General features: G+C 40.8%; 1 protein-coding gene and 1 long non-coding RNA gene across 4 annotated transcripts in view; one reads left to right on the forward strand and one right to left on the reverse strand.

Annotated features, from left to right (window-relative positions):
• The window catches only part of sik2b (salt-inducible kinase 2b), a 48,684-nt gene extending 27,411 nt beyond the window's left edge, over nt 1-21,273 (forward strand). Inside the window, exons 7-19 of one of the 3 annotated variants that reach the window (XR_001961446.2) lie at nt 1,604-1,830; nt 2,500-2,652; nt 3,133-3,291; nt 4,920-5,151; nt 5,271-5,564; nt 8,209-8,366; nt 9,207-9,320; nt 9,565-9,656; nt 10,394-11,548; nt 18,568-18,631; nt 19,094-19,172; nt 20,074-20,116; nt 20,422-21,273. Coding sequence is in view for 2 of the 3 variants with exons in the window: in XM_018681271.2 (XP_018536787.1) it covers nt 1,604-1,830; nt 2,500-2,652; nt 3,133-3,291; nt 4,920-5,151; nt 5,271-5,564; nt 8,209-8,366; nt 9,207-9,320; nt 9,565-9,656; nt 10,394-11,039 (2,075 nt within the window). In the remaining variant the exon portion in view is untranslated. Of the gene's footprint in view, nt 1-1,603; nt 1,831-2,499; nt 2,653-3,132; nt 3,292-4,919; nt 5,152-5,270; nt 5,565-8,208; nt 8,367-9,206; nt 9,321-9,564; nt 9,657-10,393; nt 12,659-18,567; nt 18,632-19,093; nt 19,173-20,073; nt 20,117-20,421 lie in introns of those variants that run through there. The other 2 variants (XM_018681271.2, XM_018681272.2) reach the window with 2 other exon arrangements.
• Nucleotides 11,810-16,328, reverse strand: LOC108886413 (uncharacterized). The gene is made up of 2 exons (XR_001961447.2): nt 15,875-16,328; nt 11,810-15,183 (listed from the first exon to the last, which is right to left on the reverse strand). It is a non-coding gene; the product is annotated as an uncharacterized LOC108886413 (long non-coding RNA).
• Nucleotides 21,274-23,038: the final 1,765 nt, after the last annotated feature.

Genomic DNA, 23,038 nt, shown 5'->3' on the forward strand with positions numbered 1-23,038 from the left:
TGAAATCTGATAATGTTTGAAAGCTTCAAATTGCAGTTTGTGTTGCTTAATCTTATGGTCACAGTCATGCATGATGGTCACATTTTTTAATACATTGGTTATAGTCTGTTGTGAAATACTGTAGATATGCTTAAGTCAGCCTTAGTACCTGCTCTCTGCTCTTTAACTTCTCGCAACCGAGTGCTGTTCTCCCTCACTGGGGGACTTGGTGCAACTCTACACCACTGGGACATTGCATGTGTTAACTGGGATGGTTCTGTGGTTGAGTCATGGTGGTGTAATGTACTGGCTAAGAACAGTGTGCCAATCAATCAGCCAGCCCAACTGGCTAGCCAGCTAGACGGTTATGCAGTGTCGGCCCCTTTACATAGTCCAACCTTCCCTGCTGATTAGTAGCTTTAAAAAATGTGCTCAGCTTAAACTGTTGCTATAAACACGGCTGTAGCAACGCAGAGCCTGAGTGACTTCTGGGTCAAAGAAATTGTAGTCTATTGTGCTGTATTGTATTTGAAGCAGGTTGCAGCTGCACAAGCTGTTAAGATTCCACAGCATGGGGTAAAAGTGCAGTGAAGGGTACACTGGTTCTGCTCACAATGGGAGGAAAAAATTGAGACGGCTGAACTGCCAGGCACGAGGTAGAAAAAATGTGATGTAAGCAGACGTTAGTAGATCAGCAGGGCAACTGGGAAGAATGTGCAGCAGGGAGTTAATGTTAGCAGCCAGGCCCTTGGGCTTATTCCTAACACTGTGACTGAAGACAGCTATGGACACAGGTAGAGCAGGAGAGCAGCAGGTTGCCCATTTGTGTAGAAAATTAACCTTCACTCTTTGAAAACTCTGAAATTGCTTAAAGCTTAATCATATTTACCAAAAGTGACTCATGTATGAAGTGTCATTTATATCTGGGAAGTTAATTTGCTCTCCCTCTAAAGTGTGCAAATTGAGAGAAACGCAATGTGATAATGAGATTTTAAAATGTAAAGAGAGCAACTTTAATCACTAACACACTTTGAATCAGAAAATTCAAGGTACAGGTCATTCATTTTACAATATATTCCAGTAAACAAAGCATTAAAGATCAAGAAAATAATGACCAACTGCAAGGCCTATTTGTTGAAAACACATCTGTTTTACTTTAAGAGTGTAGCAGCAGGGTACATGGGTAAGGATGCTGTGTGGCAGGCTGGAATGCAGTGCAGGCGGTAGGGGTGCAGGCAGGCCAAAGCGGCACAGCCAGGGGAACTGTAATCCTGTTAAGAACCCAGCTGTGTCTGACGTCAAACTCATCTAGCCACTAACTAGAGGTGAGGAGCTCTCATTAGGAGAGGAGCAAAGTAGAAAAGAGTGAGAGACACACTGTTCAAAATGTGACGGCAGAAGAGACTTAGAAAATAAATTTAGCAGATTTTAAGCTCTAAGTGTTATTTCTGCCCCAGTTTGTCTGGGCTACTTTGACAAGGACATGACTGTTTGTGGCTTAATGTACTTCATCATAACTTAAACAAGAAGTGCTCAGCATTATCAGACAGAAACAAAAAATGATGATCTAAAATATGAGACACCAGAAAAAATATCTATGATTGTTCTTTTCCCCTTCTCCCAGACTGTGAGCACCTGATCCGCAGGATGTTGGTCCTGGATCCATCAAAACGTCTGTCTGTGGCCCAGATCAAGGAGCACAAGTGGATGGCTCTTGACGTTCCAGTACAGAGGCCTGTCCTGTACCAACAGCCCCTTTCTGCTGAGGGCGAGGCAGGTGTGGGAGAGTACAGTGAACAGGTCCTTCGCCTGATGCACAGCCTTGGCATCGACCAGCACAAGACTATAGAGGTGAGGACTGAGCTGGAGGGAGGAGTTGGCTTTATTTATTCAACAGGGATAAGAAGAGGTGAGATTTAAAGGTCAGCGCTTCATACTGTGAAGAGGATAAAGAGAGTGGACAATAGATATGCATCACTACACATACTCATAAAATAGAATTGCCAGTGTCCAGAAGTGTAATGGAGCAACATACAGTTACAAGTAGGATAAAAACGTGGAATCATTTCCTCAGTCTTGTGGAGCTAGAGGTGGATTTAGTAATGTAGGGGCCCTGGGAAAAACCAGACATGGGGCCTCCCTTGTGCCTTAATCTCACCCTTACTTGAGAATTTCATTGGCTGCTAACACAACTAGACAGTAAGAGGAAATAACATTTACTGTACTGTAGTACAGTTCTGAGATACTTGTACTTAACTTGACAACATGTACACAGGTAAATAACATACAGAAATGTACTGATGAATTAAAAATATATAAATATATTTTTGCATTTATTGCGATTCAGTAATATTCAGCACAAGTTTTCCCTTTTTTTGAGTCCTGAACCCAGTTTCATCCAGGGATAATTAAAGAATTATCTCAGTATATCTAAAGAGCTGTCACAGTCATCCATAATGGAAGGTGTGCTTCAGTAATAACTTACAGATGCCGCCATTTATGTTGTCTGTCATCGTCCAGTCTCTGCAGAACAAAAGTTACAACCACTTTGCTGCTATCTACTACCTGCTGGTGGAGCGGCTCAAGGCCCATCGCTGCAGCTTCCCTGTCGAACAAAGGCTCGATGCCCGCCAGCGACGGCCCAGCACCATCGCTGAACAGACAGTCGTCAAGGTAACCGCAGGACGTCAGGGCGACGAGGGGGATCTGAATAATGTATGCAGAGATTATCATCCACGCCTCCCTGATCAAAGCTCTGTTATTCACACCTGCACCCAGGAACAAACAAACGCACAGACACGCATTCATTTATCTATCCAGCCAGGTTCTGTCTTCACATGGTCTCTTGCAGTCTTTTCTGACCAGCCTTGATCTTAATGCGTCTCCCTTAGTTACATAATTCATCATTTTCTTTTCTTTGCCCACTGTTTCTTGTTACCGACACTGGGCAATTTCACTTTCATTTCCCACACCATCTACGATCTGGCTGTCCTGTTTAGTATGAATTCTAAAGTCAATTTCACTACAGTTCAGTTTTGTCATAATTGCATTATTATCAAGGATGCTGTGTAAGTATTGGCCATGAATTGGAGAAGATTTTTTTTTTTTTTTTTTTACCAAAGACACTCATCGTCTCTGTTTTTCTCCCTACAGTCGACCAGTGGTTCAGCCCAGGTGGGTTTGCTCCCGCAGGGTGTTCGTCTGTTGCGCTCTCCCGCTGTGCCGCAGGCCTCGTCTGATGCTTTCACCTTCCCCCAGACTGCATGTCCCCTGGAGCAGAATTTCATGGTGGAGGACATCAGCACGCCCAAAGTAGGTCCACTACCAGTAAAAACAGGTTGAGGCTTTGGGGACAAGGATGTCTTTTTGTTTGTGTGTTCGTTCTTTATACGACAGCTCACTCACATCCGGCCTTCCCGTTATGGAAGTTGTAGTTATTACGGTCATTATCAGCTTGTGCAAGTATGTCCTGAAAAATTATCCCAATAAGCTTGACAGTGATTCGCTTTGATAAGCATACCCCACTCACTGAATCAGAAATGCCTGTGCGCGCCTGCATGTGTGAGTGTATGTGTGTGTTTGTGCGCGCTGCAGACTCCTTTGAGGTTTTGAGCGTTGGCTCCCTCCGTCAACCTGCCAGAGTGCAGCTGACTTGTTCTCTTATGTAAGCACTCAGCCAGCACTCACATCAGACAGGACAGCTGCCTGTCCTGCACAGCTTCTAGACACACACACACGCACAATATACACACACACACACTATGCTATTCCTCTTTCTCTGTTTATCTGTGCCAACCAGCGACCTTTTCCTCCAGGCCTGTTGTTGAGCTGACCGACTATTACAGAACACAGACACCAGTGGTCTGAGTTGACGGCCTCACACACCTGCAGGACTACGCATGCTGATACACACACACACGCACACACACATACATACATGCAGTATCATTCTTCAAGATTTCTTTTCTATTCCACCCCCTCTCCTGGCTCCATTAAAGAGTGATGTGTACATTAAATTGTGTGTGTGTGTGTAAGCAGAACAGAGCAGAGACGTGCGTGTTATCTGGATGAATGGAGCATGGTTATGTAAGCAGTCCTGTGATGATGATGTGACCTAATGTGGGGCTGAGTGAATACACATGGACAGGAAGCTGCTGCGCAGCTCCAGCGATCTCACTGCCGTGACTTCCTACCCGTCAGCCAACGGCTCCTCGTTCTCTTTCCTTCTCCTGTTGTTTTCCTTTTTTCCTCTTCTCCCTCTCTGCTTCTTCATCTCTTAATTTTTCTCTGCCCTTGTGACCCCACCCCTTTTCATTGCTTATTTCTCAATGTCATTTTCCCCCCTTCTGTCCTCTGTGTGTGTGTGTGTGTGTGTGTGTGTGTGTGTGTGTGTCGGTTGAGTAACAGCATTCCTATCCCAGCACACCACAGAAAGCAGATGGGGAACTGCGCAAAGTTGCTCTTTCTAGACCAACACCAGGCTTTCCGGTTACTGCAGCAACTCATGCAGATGATCTTTGTGCGTGTGTGTGTATGTGTCAGTCAATGTGTGTCAGTGTGTGTGAGTTTATGTCTGTGTGTGTCAGTCACACAGCACTTTCAGTCAAAGCTCACTTCCTGGCCCTGCATTCCTTCATCCCCACCCTCCACTTCTACGCCAACACACACGCAGGCCTGTGCACTGTAACAAACACACAGACCAACTGTGGTGAGTGGAGGGAAAACAAGAGAGTGGAGAGTAACTAATGGAGCCTTTATTGCAAATGATGGATTTTATGTGTGTGTGTTTAAGATTCCTGATTTGACTAACAGCCTTCGTTTTTGATTGTCTCAATGCGAATGTCGTAGTAGTGCAGAGCTGTTTTCCTCCTGGCAAAGTCAATACTGAACGTAAAGTTATTGTTCTCTTCTCTGTCCCTTTTATCCCCCCCTCCATCTAGGTGAATGGCTGCCTGCTAGACCCCCTGCCTCCCCCCACTGTCCTCCGCAAGTCCTCCACCTCGTCGCCTAGCAACATGATGGAGATGTCGATCGATGAGGGCATCGAGACTGAGGAGCCCGACACAGAGGATGATCCACCCCACCTGCTCTCAGCTTATCAGACGGCTCGGTTTGGCCAACGGCGGCACACACTCTCTGAGGTCACCAACCAGCCAGGGCCTACAAACCAGGGTATGATGTCACCTGATCAAACGCATACCTTTAGAGTCTGTCACGTGCATTCAGTGCTAAAATGAAACTGTCTTCTGGATCACTTTTTTGATAATGTTTTTTTTTAAATTGTGCTATAGGTAAATTGTTCACCCTGGGCCACAACCCCTCCATGGGTAGTGTGGACTCTGACATCGGCTATGACATGGGCTCCATGCACAGTGACCTTGGTCTGTTGGAGGATCCCCCCTCTCTCAGTGAAGTGGTACCGGCCAACAGCTCCACCCCCGGCATCACTCCTACGCCTTTCTTGAGTGCTCGGCCTGCCAACCCAGCAATGGCTGCCCTGACTTCCCAGCACAGGGAGACACACAACCGCTCCCCTATTAGCTTCAGAGAAGGACGCCGTGCCTCTGACACCTCCCTCACCCAAGGTCAGCCCCACCAGTGTTAATTAGTCTTTTCCTTATTTCTTATGCATTCATTCTTCTCTTAAGAACCTCTTTCAAATTACCCACTTCTCTGTACGCACTCAGACTTCATTGACTTCATAATGGGTTAAGTATCTTCCTCAGTAAGACACTCCATTTGAGGATCAACCTCAATATGCACAAGGCCATTCTTAACTTAATAGAAAGTCTCTCTTGTCTTATGTGACATTGCATTTTCAGTGCAGTTTAATGATGAGATGATAAAAGGCTGCAAAGAAGAAATGGAAAGACAATTAAGTTCCTCCCCAGCCATTGGCAATAAGACAGATCCATCTTAAAGGGGAACTGTACCATTTTTACACATCAAAGTGTGTTCACAGGTGTTGTGCAGCACTACTGCATATGTGTGGAAAAAAGGCCATTTGTGGCTCCAGATGGAAGTCTGATAAACTGCCTCAAGTGATGTCAGTTGGGTCTGAAAACTATAAATTTGAAAATGAAAAAAGTCTGGGTGTGTTAAGTTTGGAAAAATTACGTATTTAGCCCAATCCTCACCTCTACTTAGCTCGAGCTAAGCTTAGCTTCTGGTAGCATAACTCACTTAAATCCACTGACTGAGGGAAGATGAATGCATAGAATAAAAAAGACAGTATTTCTGGCTCTGCTGCATGGATTTTGATACTTTTTAAAAGCTGCAGGGTATCTGCACTGAATTCAGTTTCCTAAAAAGGGTAATAGAAGGTATTAAAAAGTCTTTAATTTACAAAAGTCTTAAATATTCTTTCTCTCCTGCTGTGGGCAGCATTGTTAGTTAAAAATGTTTTTGTATGTGTTTGCAGGCTGGGAGATGATATACATCTATAATTGGAAAAATGGGATTGTTGTGAGAGTGAATTTTGTTTGTGCAGGAGGTTTAGTCCTTTTGTCTGGGTCAAATCTGTAACAAATACTGTCAGTACTGCTAAGTACAGTAACTAGAAAGCTCATTGTCACGTCTCATAATGGGGAAGTGTCATCTTTGAAAGAAAAGCTTCGTCCATCCTCCATCCTGTAAAATTCCACTCCATTTTACAGCACTTACCTCAGTTCAGGGTACATTAATTTAATATATTTAATAATATCATAAGGAATTACTGTTATGTACTGCTGGGAAGACTTGAAAACAATATGTCATATAGCAATAAAGATACTTTAATTCTTTGGCAGGTAAGATTGTGAAAAAGATTGTGAAGTGCTATGCTAAAGCCACGCAGTGCTCTGTTAAAAGCCCCAATAGATCATAATGTAATGCAGTCACAAGATATTTTGACATCCGTTATCACAGCTGAAAGCAGCAAGTTCAGATTTTCACTTGAGACATTGCTGAAAGACATTCTTTGACATATAGAAAATCACTGTCACAAGTGGAAGTAGACATGACAGGTTGAGAGAGAAACGCTTTGAATTCAGCAATACAGCCAGATATATAAGTGTCAATTAAATGCCAGATCCAACACATCCCCTGAAGCCCAGTCACTATGAGCTGCAGAGAGTTTGATGTATAAAGTGTCACAGCACATATGTCTGAGGCTCCAGGATCCACACAGCACCAGTCAAGAAGAAGAGCTCTGATTCTCATGACACAGACGCAACACCCCTGCTGCAGCTGGTCCCTCACACCCTTCTACAGACACACATATATATCTATATACTGTCTCATTCCCACCCTCTTGTTGGCTCCCCCCCTCTCTTTCACACACTCCCTTTTACACTTTTTTCACGTCTCTTCCTCCCCTCTCTCCCCTTCTCTCATCCTCTCCAGTGACGACTATGATGGTGGTGATTCACATTATGAATCACAGGCAGATATTTGAAGGTTTCAGCCCACATCTCTCTCTCTCTCTTCCCCCTTCTATCCCTCTACCCCCCTCTTTTTCACTCACTCCCTCTCCCTCTGTACTGCTCATTCTCTGTTGCGCTTTTCTTTTCACCTTTCAAAGTTTCACTCTGTGGCAGGCAGGATTTGTCTCTACTCCACATCAGAGAGAAAGAGGAGCTGAAATATAAGAGAGAATGTTAAACAACCTCTATCTAGCCTCTCCATTTTTTCCCATTACAGCTACATTATCCTGGTTGTAAATCACCTGTGCTTTAGCCAAGCATAAAGTATAGTTATAGCTTAAAAATGTGCATGACTTCTCTAGCTTCTACATTGACAGCCTGCACTGTGCACTCCCAGTTGGTATTTGTGGTTATTTATTTATTTGTTTATTCTTCATAATCCTCTTTGGAGAGTGTTGATGCGGTGGATTCTTTTGCGTCAGAGTGCTGACTCTGGTTTTAAATAACTCCCACCATTGCAGTGAGTCAGGTCCTATCGTTCACAGCTACAGCTCGTCACCACTGGATGGTCTTACCAGAACTACTTGCTGTTGCACACACACACACAGATATTCTCACATGTGCACACACACACACACCCACAGCGGCTCATGACGTACATTCACAGTCACATTGTCAGGATGGATGATGAGAAGTGCTAACCGGTCAACCAGTTTGCTAACGTCAGTGATTAAGTTTGACTTCCTGTTGCGAAGACAAAAGTGATTCTGTCGGTCAGAGGCAAAAATAGTGACTCTGACTTGTGGGGATTTGTTTGTGCTCTCAGGTCTGGTTGCGTTTCGTCAGCACCTCCAGAACTTGGCGAGGACCAAAGGCATTCTGGAGCTGAACAAAGTACAGATGCTGGTGGAGCAGATGGGCTCCGGAGAAGGGGCTGCCATGGGCCCCCTGGGACCACAGCACCACTTGCACAACCTCCTGGAGGTTAGTCCTTCCGCATAATCATCCAAAACACACACACACACACACACACACACACACACACACATGCATATCCTTCACTCAAACACATTCAATTTCTCTCTCTTCCCAAGCCTGTTCTCAGCCTCAGTCCCCCTACTATCCTCACCCGCATGTTGTCCAGAAAAAAAAAAAAAAACATACAGGCACCCAGGCTGTTGTGTAACCTCAGGAGAGGCAGCCAACTGTGGCTTGTTTACTGTCTCCCATCCCTCTGGGGCCTGGAGCCTAGGCCAAAGTGAATGCAGCCATTGTTGAAGTCAGTCTGACTTACCCATAGTAGCGACTGGCACTCAACAGGCAAAGCTGCAATCACACACAAAGACGGGCACACATATACACCAAATGATGCACACACCACAACGGGAACCATTTGAGGAAACATTCACTGGCTTTCCTACAAAAAGGACACACACAAAATCAATTGCGGAAGCAGACAAGATCTAGTTGTTTTCCTCTTGTCCATCTTATATAATGCAATAACACAGCTCTTTGTTGGTTATGATACTCAGTCCCCATCATCCTTTTAATTTGCTTTCATTTCATTTAACTAATGTGTAATCCCTGTGGTACATGCCATTTAGAGAAAAGCATCTGGCTGATCAGTTACCACTCAGGCATTTGGGCAGGAGACAGCACAGATAATCCAGTTAGACTACATGATGAAGCACCCAGACCCTGACACGGCTTCATTAACTGACAGGAGAGGGGATCTGGGATACATGTGCCCTTGAGCATGCGTGGACAGATACGCACATGGGCATTCACATCCCTAATTCTAATGCTTTATGTTTTTGATCAAAGGGTGAGGCATCCAAGCAGCAGGAGGGCCTAGCTTTATACCAAGGCGGGCCGCAGCCGCCTCTCCTGTCCCGCAGACAGAGTTTGGAGACACAATACCTCACTCATAGACTACAGGTACAGTCTAACACCAGCTACACTCACTCATTATGACTGTGTCCAGTGATCAACTGGTTTATACAAGTTTATGTCTGATACAGACCTGTCTTATCAAGCCAAATAGCTGATTTGCCTAACATTCAGTGATATCATTTTGGAAATTTGAGGATTATCAGCTCTGCTATGATGCAACAATAATGACACAGTTACCATGGTAGTTACCCAGAATGCAGTCATCAGTCCCAATCTCTCTTTTGCCCAGAAGGCCAGCGTCCTGGCTAACAGTCCTGCTAGCTGCCAACTTTTCTGTAAGGAGACTCCTCGAAGTTTAGAGCAACAGCTGCAGGAACACAGGTAAATTACACTGCAAATGTCTTTCCACACATTTTTACTTTTTATTTACTATTGTTCACAGTAGTGTTAGCAGTAGTGGCCTTTCACTGCTGGAAGTTTGTATTTAGAGCAAAAACACAATTGCAAATAAGTTCTAATAAGAAGAGTTAGTCATAAACTGGTCTACACTGACAAGAAGTGAATGAACACTCAAGAGCCATGGAGCCATAGTTACCTAGCTTGGTTATCAGACATGAAAATGTGTTCATTTTGCAATTTCTAATCAGAAGTGGGGTCATTTTTTTTTTGTTTTGCCCTAACCTTGTCTGTAGAGAGTGACACATACTTCCTTCTGATGTCATTTTTAGTTGACAGGAAAGTGTTGGGTAGTCTCAACTCAGTCTCATTCACGCTTGTCACCATTTTTCTTTCACTATTTTTCATGGATGTAGCCAGGAAGCAAGCTAGCAATGTAGGAGGACTGTTACTGTTTTATGAGCACAACAGACCCATTTGAATCAATGAACAAAATGGTGATGTTGGCAGTGATTCAGTGGTCTTAGACGGCTAACAATTACCCCTCCCACATGTGCAGGACGTACCATGTTTCAATTCAACGTTTCGGTTTCTCAGTTCCATTTTCACTCCAAATTTTGCCCATGAGAGCTTATGCATACATTTTGTGAGCTTTTTGTTCTTACTTGTATAGATTCAAAGTTTTATCTTGATCTAAGTGGGGTCTACTGCTCTCCCCACAGACTGAACCAGAAGAGGATGTACCTGCAGCAGCAGTCACAGGGTATGGGGCTGCAGGCCTACTTCAACCAGATGCAGATAGCTGAAGGATCCTACCCGACAGGCAGCCCTGCTTTGGATGCAGTGGCGTCTCAAAGTTCCCCTCAGGGCCCCCCCATGTCAGCCGCCCATCAGCCTCAGCCCCAGCAGCAGGGCAGTCCTCAGGCCTCGCCTCCCTTCAGTCACCCCCACAGTTTGAGTCCCTTAATGGAACCGGGCGAGGGCCTCGTTTATGATCCCTACATGAGCCACCACCACTACACCCAACACCTGCCCCCTGGATCTCACCTCCACCACCAGCTCCACCATCCCCAGCCTCACGAAGCATCCGCCAGCGGCCTGGGGTTCAGCTACGCTGCAGGATGTGAGCAGCAGGCCCTGGGGCCTTCTGCTGAGGCTCTTCACTCAGAGCAGTATGAGTTCTCGCTGGACCCCACCTCACTGGTCACACCTGCTCTAGGAGAAGCTGAGAACAGAGCTGCTGCTGGGGTTTTAGCTGGTCCAAGGCAGTCAGATGGCCTGAGCCTGCCTGAGCTGCAGAGCTCCCTCCTGGACAGTGAGATGATGGAGACAGTGGACTCTCAGCATGGCTTCGTACTGGTCAACTAAAGCCAGCTGAGCGGGTTGATAGAAAGCAGTATTAAGCAATGAGAACCTACACAGCATTAAGAGCAGAGAGAATGGAGATATAAGTGGAGGTCACAAGTGTAGCAACAGGGAAGGAAAAGTGTTAATTTTTGTACGACTAATACAAACTTCATTTCTTAGTTGTGATGAACCTCAGACAACATTTCTACCAAAATCCTCCCTTAGCCTACCTCCCTTTCTCCCTCTCCTCCTCTGTTCTCGTTCTCATCAGCTCTGTGAGGCAGGAACAGGTCCGATATGTGGCGCAGCCTGAGCTTCGCCGCAGCCGACTTGGCGAGGCTGCTCTTGTCACGGATGTTGTGCCACCCATGAGGACTGCGCCGTGCAGCCCAGGGAGGGGGATGGTGCACATCCTGGAGGCTGCCAGAGTGCAGCATTTCACCTACAAATGGTTTGAAAGTGAACTTATTTAGGGACTGACTGACTGGCAACCAAAAGCACAATGGCCGGCTGTGCTTTTTGTATTTAAAGTAAGACACCATCTACAACACACATCTCAAAACACTTTTGTGCATTTTTTTATTTCAGTAGATGAAAAAAAAAAAACAAGTGAACAAGAGAAAATGGCCCTCATTTATCACGGTACCATGGATATCACCGCAAATTCAAGTGTTAAAAGTGTCCATTTTTAGAAGTTATTCTACACACTAATGTGAGTGCAAAGGCTAACATGATGGTCGTGCATAGGGTTCAACACTAACATTTAGAGTATTCCTCCAAAAAAACAACAGGTAACTTTGTCATTTGCCTAAACAAGTACTCTAAACGTGCGGAGTGAAGCACCATTTGTTGAGCTTTTGCTACATTTGTGCTTTTAACAGTGATAAACTCTCTCCAAGCTATTTTTTTTAGCTAACTGACTAATGAAAATAATAGATACAACTGCAGGCTTTTGTGTAGGCTATGTGACATAAATAATACAGTTTTTTGTTTGTTTTCTTTGTGGTTTTTGTAACTTGTAACTACTGATCCTGATTTATTTCTTACACTACTGAACTGCTTTTCCGCCTTTCCATCCGATTGCACACACTTGCCAGGTTTCATTATACTCGATGCGATGAGGATAATTATCCGTTTTTGCAGGCGAAATGGCCACACGTCTGTTTAGCAGTTGAATTGTGGGTCATGTGTTTGCCTGATAAATGAGGGCTGACATAATTAACGTGTGTTTTGGTTGAGAAGTTGCGGTGACAGTTTATTCTATTTTTGTGGCAATACTGAAGCAATATTAATCCTTAATGTTGAGGGATTATGAATGGAAGCCTCACCTGTACAGCCAGCTCCGATTGGTTCCTGGGGACCTCTTGAGTCGTCAGCAGTGACATCACTTGAGCTGATGATGTAACCAGGAGATAATCTCTCTCTCTCTCTCTCTCTCTCTCCTCTCTCCCTCTCACTCGCCCTGGAAGTGCAGGGATGAGTCTGGAGACATTTGTGTGAATGTGTGCGCGTGTTTGAGGGTGTGCGTGTGTGAGTTTGAGTGTGATTATGTTTGTTTGCACAATTCAGAATTCAAATTTTTCTGCATCATTTGTCGTCATTACTGAAAGAGCCCCCATTAAAAATAACACACAGTTGTAGCTTTTAGATTAATTCTGGTTTACATCCTCAGTGCTCCAGTCATGCCTCTGTGTTGTTTTAACAATGAATTATGTTTAGAATAATGGAATGACCCCCTTAAAGATTCCCTGCATTAGATTTAATGAAAGAATGTTTCCTCTCTAACGTTGGGGCTGCTGTGAGATAAAGACCAGCAGGACGTCATCAGTCACCTGACACTGGATTTTGACTGTTGGCTCTCCACCGCTCTTTGACTGACAGCAAACCAGTGACGAGAGATCTTTTTTTTTTTTTTTTTAAACAGCGCTTAGACTGTGTTCAATCTACTTGAAGTGCACAGATGTATCTTCTCTGACAGATGATGTTGATTTAAAAAAAACAACTTTTCATTGGAATAATAGGACAGTAAACATCAGTGGGTTGAGATGAGATTATTGGACTGTGACCATCTGACAGACTGCATGACCTTCAGTGGTCGTGGGTTAAATTGTCAGAGTTTTTGTAGTCAGATTAGCTTTCAGATGAGGCAGTAACTCTCAGTGTGTTGACTGGACTCAGCAGACACCTTATAGAGTTCACAATCAGACTCTAAAGTACTGATGTGGTTTGACTTGTGGTCTTTATACTTTGTAGTTGACAGTCTTTAATGATGGCTAGGAATATGGACCAACTGTGGTTGCAGTCCTGTGTAAGACTTAAAGGATAAATCCACCCTAAAATACTTTTAACACCGTTTCACAACAGATTAAGGCTGCTGATGATAAAATGATTAATTAATTAATGATTTAGTTGTTTAGTTTTAGTATTTTAAATTTCAGAAAACAGTAAAAAACAAAAACAAAAAACAATTTAACATATTTAATATTTATAACACTGGCAAATTTCTCACTTTTTGGCTCTTTTGTGTGAAAAAAAGAAAAAGATTAACAATGTGTTGATAAATTGTGACTGAGTATATATGAGTATGAGTATATATTAGGTGTTTCTAGGATTTAAAATATCTGTTAAATATCAAATTTTCATGCCAGTCTCTTTAGACGTAGGAGTTAAAGCTGAGTTAGTCACCATGTAGCCCTGACATTTACCAGTCACAGGTTCTAATAATTCCAGCAACAACTGCCTCCATGGACAAGAGAGCACTACAGCCACAAGACATGTTGCAAAACAGGTCTTGTGGCTGCTTTAATAGTTCCACCCAAAAATGTACAAAATAGTTGGTGAGCTGGATGTTTACATGCTCATACACCCACATTTTATTGACAGGAATAAGCTTACGCCCAGTGTGTGGGTCAAGTTGAGAATGTCATTTAGAAAAGACAAGGAACTTAAGTAATAGAGTAATAATATTATATAGTATATACATGATAGTTTAAGAGTATTAAAGGGTGGATTTTGCCTTTTAAATGAATATTTTGATGATTGTTTTCTTTCATTTTGCCAGTGGTCAGGCTAGAACAGCTACAGGATGATCTGTGGAAGTTGAATACTGGAGCACTTTGTCAATGAGGGGAAGAGGAGATGTAGTGAGAGAAGGATGAGGTGTAAAAGGTTTGTATTGCTCTGCTGTTTCCTGGCAGATGAAACAAACCGCAATCTATAGGAAACACCTTTCTCCTCTCCCTTCCCCACCAATAATGGACACAAAACAAATTTCTTTCAAAGAAAGACCAGACATAGTAACACTTTATCTGATTGTTGATTTGAATCCAAGAAAGAGTAACACTTCTCAGTTTATGATGAGTGTTCTTTGTACAAATTAGGGGTTGTAGTGAATCTTCAGTGCACACTCAAGTTGCACAGAGGTGAATTTTGTGTTGAACGTGAAAAGTGTTCAGTGTGCCTTTTACTTTTCGTATTTTCAATCGAAACCAAGATTTTGACTACCATCATTATTTCTGGTTGGACCCTTTTATCATTTATTTTGATTACTTTTTTCTTTTCTATATTTTTTTCTCCCCCGAAAGTAAGTAGAGCCAGGTTTTACAAAGGTACAAAACCAAAGTCCCTCAGAAGTTTCCCTGTACGACCCACCGTGTGGAGTTTTGGAGCTTCTTTGTCAGCTTCTCTACCGTGCTTTTTCTCGTTGGTCAATCAGTGTATGCCATTTAAAAGTATTATAGCAATATTTCTCTAGTTGAAGACTAAAGTCATGAAGATTCTAGTGGATGTGTTTCCAAGTATCATAATTTCACCTCCTGCTGATAAAACAAAATCTATCAATAGAAATCCAGTTTTATATTTACCTTCATTGATGTTGACCACACATAAGCTAACTTGCTGTTGAGATTAAAAAAGGTTTATTGAACAGAATAACATTGTGGGTGTTTTCTTTTGTGTGTGCTGATGAGTCACACGATTTGTCAGTGTGTTTTGACAAACATTAAAAATGACTGGATAGTGAAACATGGTTACAGAGCTGACACTTAAGTATTTTCTACCACACACACTGCTATCTTCTCCACATAATCCAATTGTCCTGTAACTATAAACTGCAGCCGTCTGATAGAGCCCCAGGGGTTGCGCGGTGTAGGCGTGGGTTAATGACCTGGAAAAATGAATCACACCAAGTGCTTCATATAAACTGTTGAGTCATAGCTGAACCTGAAATCATTTCAACCAGAACTAAAGCACCAGAGGCAGTCAACACAGCAGAAGCTACAGGACTGGTTGTGTTGCATCATTTAAATATTTATATTCTCTACTGGTAGACTTCAGCTACCAACTGAAACAACTACATAGGCGATGACAGATGAGTAGTTGGATGTTAAGGCTGCCTCAAAACATATAGGAAAGATGATATCTTTACCTGTCAGTAATGACAGTTTAGATGGACAGAATTACACCGAGGCAATAGACTCTACCCATCTGGTCAGAGTAACATGCTGACTTGTTTTCAAGTCCTGTTTGGTTAGTAGAGGTGAATTTCCATTAAATCAAACTATTTACACAAAATTGGCTTATAACCAAATTTAAATAATTCCCATGTTTGTTTTACTTTGTAGACAAATTAGATCCAAGCTCTCTTGTGTTCAGATGATATTAAAGAAGAATTACTGGGAAATGTATTTTCCCTCTTACATCTCAGTTGCAGTCGTCGACGGTGACTTAAATTCATTAAACCTGTATACATATATGTTACAGGAACATGCTCATTAGCTTGGCTATTACAAATTACATGTGACATATGTCCAGTTTGTCAGAAAACAGTCATAAATAAAGGAGTTTCGCCTTCTTACTTGGTGGCTGATGATGCATCTAGTGGATGGCTGTAGGCCAGATTTTATAATACATCCGAGGCTGCCCTCCGACTTTACGGTTGGATGTATTTTAAGACCAGTCAGGGGCGGTTGCTAGGCGGACCAGATTCGGCCGGCCAATCAGCGTTTTTCTGTCTTAGCTGACGTATGTCGTCATTGGCCCCGACGTAGCTCGTCATTGGCCACAAACCTGTGGGAGGAGCGTAGAGAGGCGGAGAAAGTAAGTCGGGAAACATTTAAACCAAGTCTAAAGCATTACCTCTGTTTGTCAGTACTGTGAGAAAACGTCGGTACTGAAGAGATCTGGATGCGAAAACAAACTCTGGAGCTGTTTTTTGTCGTTAATGAAGAAGTCTGGATGCTAAAACAAACTCTGGAATTGTATTTTTTGTCGAACACCAGTGAGACTGGACGCAGAACACACGTGTGGCACGAAGGTAAGCCAAACAGTTAGCGGCTAGCGTTAGCATTAGCATTATCGGAGAGCGTTAGCATTAACATTACCTTGTAATGATGTCGTTTAATTCCATGGATGTATTATGAGAACTGGATACGGTGTCGCCACTCAGCCTTGCGGCTAAGTGGCCACTCGTGGCACTGCAACGAAAAATCCCCATGGGGCCCAAAACGTATTTTCTTCATAGGCCACCATTAAGTAGTACGCCTGTAAAACTGTTGGCAGGACACTTCTGGCTATACGCATAGTCAATTATGACTCTTTCTAATCTATATTTTTAAACCATTGAGTTTTAATCTTTGTAAAACCTCTCAAAAGATCAGAAAAATCCCAGAAAAGTCAAGTTTCTCTGAGTAACGTCACGGTTGTGTGCGGGCACCCTACGCGCGGTCCTTGCTAGCTTACAGCGACGCTGTGTGATGTGTAAAAGGCAAAACTGAATAAATGACTCAAAGCCGAGCCATTTTCACACAGTATGATATTTAGATATTGAAGTTCATTAAACCTGTCGTCAGTTCGGAGCAACTACATTTATTTATTTATTTATTCAAGGCTTAAACTGTCTCAGTGTGGTAAATCCTCCTCATGGGGAAGATTACGGATGGAGCTGGTCGCGGTGATGATGGCGTTTGTGTAGTGGTAGCAAAACAACCACTACACAAACGCATGGCCCAACACAGGAGAGCTAACTCCTCAGGTCCTTGACTCTGCTGTCTATTTACATCTAAAGGAGAAAGCCCACTTCTTTGAGGACAACAAGGTCCACGTCTTGGACAGATGGTTTGAAAGAGGAGTGAAAGAGGCCATCTATGTAAAAATAGAGAAACAGAGGAGGAGGTCTGAGACACCACCTATCCCCAATTTACAATGCCGCCCTGTCATCCCTTCCCAGGAGACTCAACGATTCGGCCTCTAAGAAAAACAACGTTTCACAAAAAGCCTCATGTGACTCTAACGACTGTCGTTACAACACAATGGGCCACTAACGAAGTCGAAACTAACTTTTCTACCAACGACTGTCACCCTAACGACTGTCGTTGACACATGGAGCACAAAGGATCCATGACATCATCGGTCTTGTGAAAGCCCTCACAGAGGTTAAATATCTGGGTCTCCACACATTTTAGTTGGACCAGTCCCAGCCTGGTCAGATGCGTACAGGAGCTGATGAAGCCTCTTGGATGAGAGGTGAAACGTCTTCCCAGACTACAACTAAGTCCAGTTGCGTTCGATTTAAATTTCCTTGAGATAACTATGACCTGGATGAATGAGAATATCCACAGGCACTTTACCAACATTTTGCGTCTCTTTGTTATTTTGTGTTTCATCCTGGTCTTTTTAACTCAGTTTATGATGGTTTATCATGCCTTTGTCACCGGTGTGTGGCTATTTGTAGTCATTTTATATCATCATGCTTCTCTACCTGGCCGTTTTACACCTGGATGTTAACATTAGCATGACATTAACATGAACCAACATGTTGATCGTCAGAAAAAAAGTCTAGCTTAATTTGCTGACTACCTAACTCTCCATGCTCTTCTACCTCAGTTTATAGCATCTATGCAGGGGGTGGGCGTCTAGGGCAGAATGGCTCCATCTGATTGGCCATACATATTGACAAGTAGAGAGTGAATGCAGAGCACATGGAAATATACCATTTAAATCGCAGCTCAAGGAGCCTTCGCATGTGCATATCGCGCATGTTGATTTTGGTCATTTAACGTTTCTTTCTGGCCATTTTGTGTTTCAATGTGGCAGTTTAGCATTTCATTGTGAGCATTTTGCATCTTTTTTTGCCTCTGTCATTTTGTGTGTCTTTGTAGCTTTGTGGTAATCTTTCCATAGCCACCAATTGATCCCCTGTTGTGTATATTATTGATTAGAAATTTGTTTTTGATGACTCAAGAGCTCAGTTTTCTGTTAAATAGAAGCTTGAAAACTAGATTTTAACTCTGTGCTCCTCCACAAGTTTCAAGCCTCAAGAGTATGTCACAATGTATGAGCTGGGATTACAGTTAATTATGAGTATTGAAAATTATTTTAAAATTTGCTTTTCTCTCTGAGATTAATAAAGTCATATTCTGGTAACATAATACCTCGAAACTAAACGTGTGATTGTCAAGGATCTACTGTTTAGTTTTCAGTGTTCAGGTTTTGGAGGTGAACTATTAATGAGGTTATTTGTTTTTTCAAGTGTTGTATTTGTGTTTTCAAGGTTTACTTGTTCAGCTGCTGCAGCCTGGACAGAGACACCACCTCTCACCATACAAACCAAACAGGTATGTGTCCTAAAGATTTAAGAAAAAATGTGTTGATGTTAATGTTACTAACAGTGTTTAAATCCTTGGTATTTAGAGTTTAGTATTGAATAACCGATTAATCGTGTCTATAAATTGTCAGAAAATATTTTAAAACTCCAAATAGTTTTCAGTTAATTTTCTGCCTGTGGACTGAAGTATAATCAAAAATACCACAAGTTAAAACCCTGCTCTCAAAAATGAGTTAAAGTTTTTATTATTTTTTATAATGCAGTTCACAGTAATATACATGACTCCTCCAGTGATTCGTTGTCAGACAATTAATATAGACATTTAAAATTGAAGATAATCATTTTAGTTAATTCTTCCCAAATATTTATTGTTATTAATCCCTAAAGATGTGATGCTTTTTCTTGTCATGTGTGACAGCCCATAGTGTATTGATAATTTTCCTTTGTATCTTTCTCTTTTTATTTCCTCCAGGTGTCACCACTTTGTCCACAATCACCGTGAGTCTTCGTACCATGAAGAAGTTCTTTGAAACCAGGACTGAGGCCTCCAGGTAATTCACAAACAACTTTCCAACACAGTACTTTTTGATTTGTCACTAAAAGACTTAACTCATTGTTAAAGTTTATTTACATAGTTCATGGATGTACAGTTCAAAGAAAATTAAGAATTTAAACATAAGCTCTCTCGCTCCTTCTCACCCTCGCTCTCTTAAGCCTGGCACACACCAAAAGATTTTAAAAATCTTATCTGATGTAGAAAATGTGAGAGACCACACATATGACAACAAATAATGATAGAGTTCAGAGTTTTGTTCTTAGTGTGTGTGATGTGCAAAGAGAAGACCAACACGGCACACCACACACTAACAGATTCACCACCAACAACCAGAGTCTGGACTCTCAGAACTCAAATCTTACAACTCTAGTGTAAACAAACATGGCATACGACGACGTCTCTTGTTCGTTGTACTTCGTCTTCAGTCAGCTTGCTTCCTGATTGGCCCTAACCTAACCTCACCTAGACCTAACCCTCACCCTCTCTCTCTCTAATTCTGCACCCCCCCTCCACCCAAACCAGACTCTTTTTCTATCGCTGTCTCTCCAGTTCAGTGTCACACTGGAAACATTTTTGCTTCATTTTGACTTCTAACGACCAAATTTTGTTCAAATTTTAACTGAAAAAAACATTTCCTTCCACTGCTGTTGTGTGAATATCTGGAGCTGATGGAGTCAGTACTCCAGTCAGAGCAGCTTCTTCTTGTCTTTGTGTATAAAGCAAGTCTTGGACTAGTTCTTTAGTCCATAACCAGTTAGTTCACACTCTGGTTTCTTTGGAGTCTTTTACTTATCTTTTGAGTTTAAAATTCAATACCCAGAAACACTCTCTGTTTTTATTTTGATGCACTAAAAGTCACATCTTTATATTAATGTTTGTTGCATTTTTCTCCACAGGATTCAAACACAGAAGAGACAGACATAAAGACATTTCCAGAAGGTCAGTGATAGTTTATTATTTTCAGTCTGACTCTGCATTATCTCAGCTGCAGTTTGACACTTTAAAACCTCTTGTCTGGAACAAATGGCTGATGAATATGTCTATTAAGCATCTTTATGATCATTTAACTGCATTGCGGTACAATTATTAATTAAATAGTTGTCTCATGAGCAGTTGAATGTTCACACAGGTGTTTAATAAAGACATATTAGTCTGTGGAAAATGTGCCCGTGACAACATTACAGATGGTAGAGAAAAATCATTATCAGCTTCGTAACACTTTTGTTTTCTTTCATCCACTTCAGGTCTTCAGCTGCTGTCGTCTTCTCCTCCTGCACAGACAAGAAGACGTGTTAATCACAGGAACTCATCAGTAAATCTATTTTTCCTTTCCTAAACTGACCTTTATTCATTGTTGATAAACTATTTATTTACAACTCATTCAGTATCACATATTTTAGTGTGTTTTTGTAATTATTATAGCCACAGTAATAACTAGAAATAGTTCTCAAACTTTATAAAATAAGAACATACTGTAATTATTACATAGTTATCTCTCAAATTTCACAGATATAAATAAACCATGAAATATATTGAGGAAAACAATTTAAAGTGTACTGTTATTTAAATGAATTACTTTATTTTTCACTATGCTATTGTATTTTCTTAACAACATGATATTCTGTGGCATCTTTTAATGACAGAATATGCTGACATTTTTCACTGCATTTTATACTATAGCCTTTTTAAGTGATATTTTAATGGTAGTGTTATGCCTTACTATACTATAACAATTGTCTTAAGACAAAGGAAACAACCTAAAGCAGCCAGCTTATTTTTGTTTTCCACAGACACACATATTCACACACTCATGCCTCTTGACTCATGACACAGTGTTTGTGGGTTAAGTTAGATTTTGTGTTTGTCATTTCATTTTGGTATTTTGCTATTTCAAGCAGTGCAATGTCAGTACTTAAATCCAGTCTATTACTGTGTACATAGTCCTGTTTATAATCTTTATATATTGTGTTGTTTTATTTCTTGCCTTGTTTATGTCATGCCCTTTTATATTTTTGCTGCTACAACACTGAATTTCTCCACTGTGGGACTAAAGGATGATCTTACTTTTAATAAAATAAATACTTCTCAATACTGAATATTTTGTCAGTCTGTTTAATATTTTATGAAAGTGAATATTTTTACCATAGGCCACTTGCAGACAGGGGTTAGGGGTACAGCTTTTAGCCTTACTACACCATGATATTCTTTTGACACCTTGCTATATACTATGACAATTTTGTACGCCTTGTTTGATCGCTTTTGATGCCTTAGTATACTACGATTTTTTTTACGCCTTACTATGTTGTGACATTTTTTGACCATTTTTGACACCTTACTATGACATTTTTTAACAATTTCTGACACCATACTATACTGTCATTTTCTGACCATTTTTGACAGCATTCTACACTATGACAGTTTTTGATGGATTTTCACAACATTCTCTACTATGACATTTTTTGATGGTTTTTTTACACCTTACTATACTATGACATTTTTTGACCATTTTTGACACCTTACTATACTATGATTTTTTTTGATGATTTTTGACGCCTTACTATACTATGACCTTTTTTGATGGATTTTCACAACATTCTCTACTATGACATTTTTTGACCTTTTTTCATACCTTACTATACTATGACATTTTTAAAATAATTTTTGATACCTTACTATACTATGACATTTTTTGATGGTTTTTTGACACCTTACTATACTATGACATTTTTTGACCATTTTTGACACCTTACTATACTATGACATTTTTTGGCCATTTTTGACACCTTACTATACTATGATTTTTTTTGATGGTTTTTGACACCATACTATACTATGACATTTTTTGATGATTTTTGATGCCTTACTATACTATGACATTTTTTGACCATTTTTGACACCTTACTATACTATGACATTTTTTGACCATTTTTGATGCCTTACTATACTATGACATTTTTTTGATGGTTTTTGACACCTTACTATACTATGATTTTTTTTGATGGTTTTTGACACCCTACTATACTATGACATTTTTTGACCATTTTTGATGCCTTACTATACTATGACATTTTTTGACCATTTTTGATGCCTTACTATACTATGAAAATTTTTGATGATTTTTGATGCCTTAATATACTATGACATTTTTTTGATGGTTTTTGACACCTTACTATACTATTTTTTTTTTATGGTTTTTGACACCTTACTATACTATGACATTTTTTAACCATTTTTGACACCTTACTATACTATGACATTTTTTGACCATTTTTGACACCTTACTATACTATGACATTTTTAAACCATTTTTGACACCTTACTATACTATGACTTTTTTAAAATAATTTTTGACACCTTACTATACTATGACATTTTTTGATGATTTTTGACACCTTACTATACTATGATTTTTTTTGATGGTTCTTGACACCTTACTATACTATGACATTTTTTAACCATTTTTGACACCTTACTATACTATGACATTTTTTGATGGTTTTTGATGCCTTACTATACTATGACATTTTTTTGATGGTTTTTGACACCTTACTATACTATGATTTTTTTTTTATGGTTTTTGACACCTTACTATACTATGACATTTTTTGACCATTTTTGACACCTTACTATGACATTTTTTAACAATTTCTGACACCATACTATACTGTCATTTTTTGACCATTTTTGACACCTTACTATACTATGATTTTTTTTGATGATTTTTGATGCCTTACTATACTATGTCATTTTTGACCATTTTTTTACACCTTACTATACTATGACATTTTCTGACCATTTTTTTACACCTTACTATACTATGACATTTTCTGACCATTTTTGACAGCATTCTACACTATGACA

This window comes from Lates calcarifer, linkage group LG21 (genome assembly GCF_001640805.2).
Source record: "Lates calcarifer isolate ASB-BC8 linkage group LG21, TLL_Latcal_v3, whole genome shotgun sequence".
Taxonomy (NCBI): domain Eukaryota; kingdom Metazoa; phylum Chordata; class Actinopteri; family Centropomidae; genus Lates; species Lates calcarifer.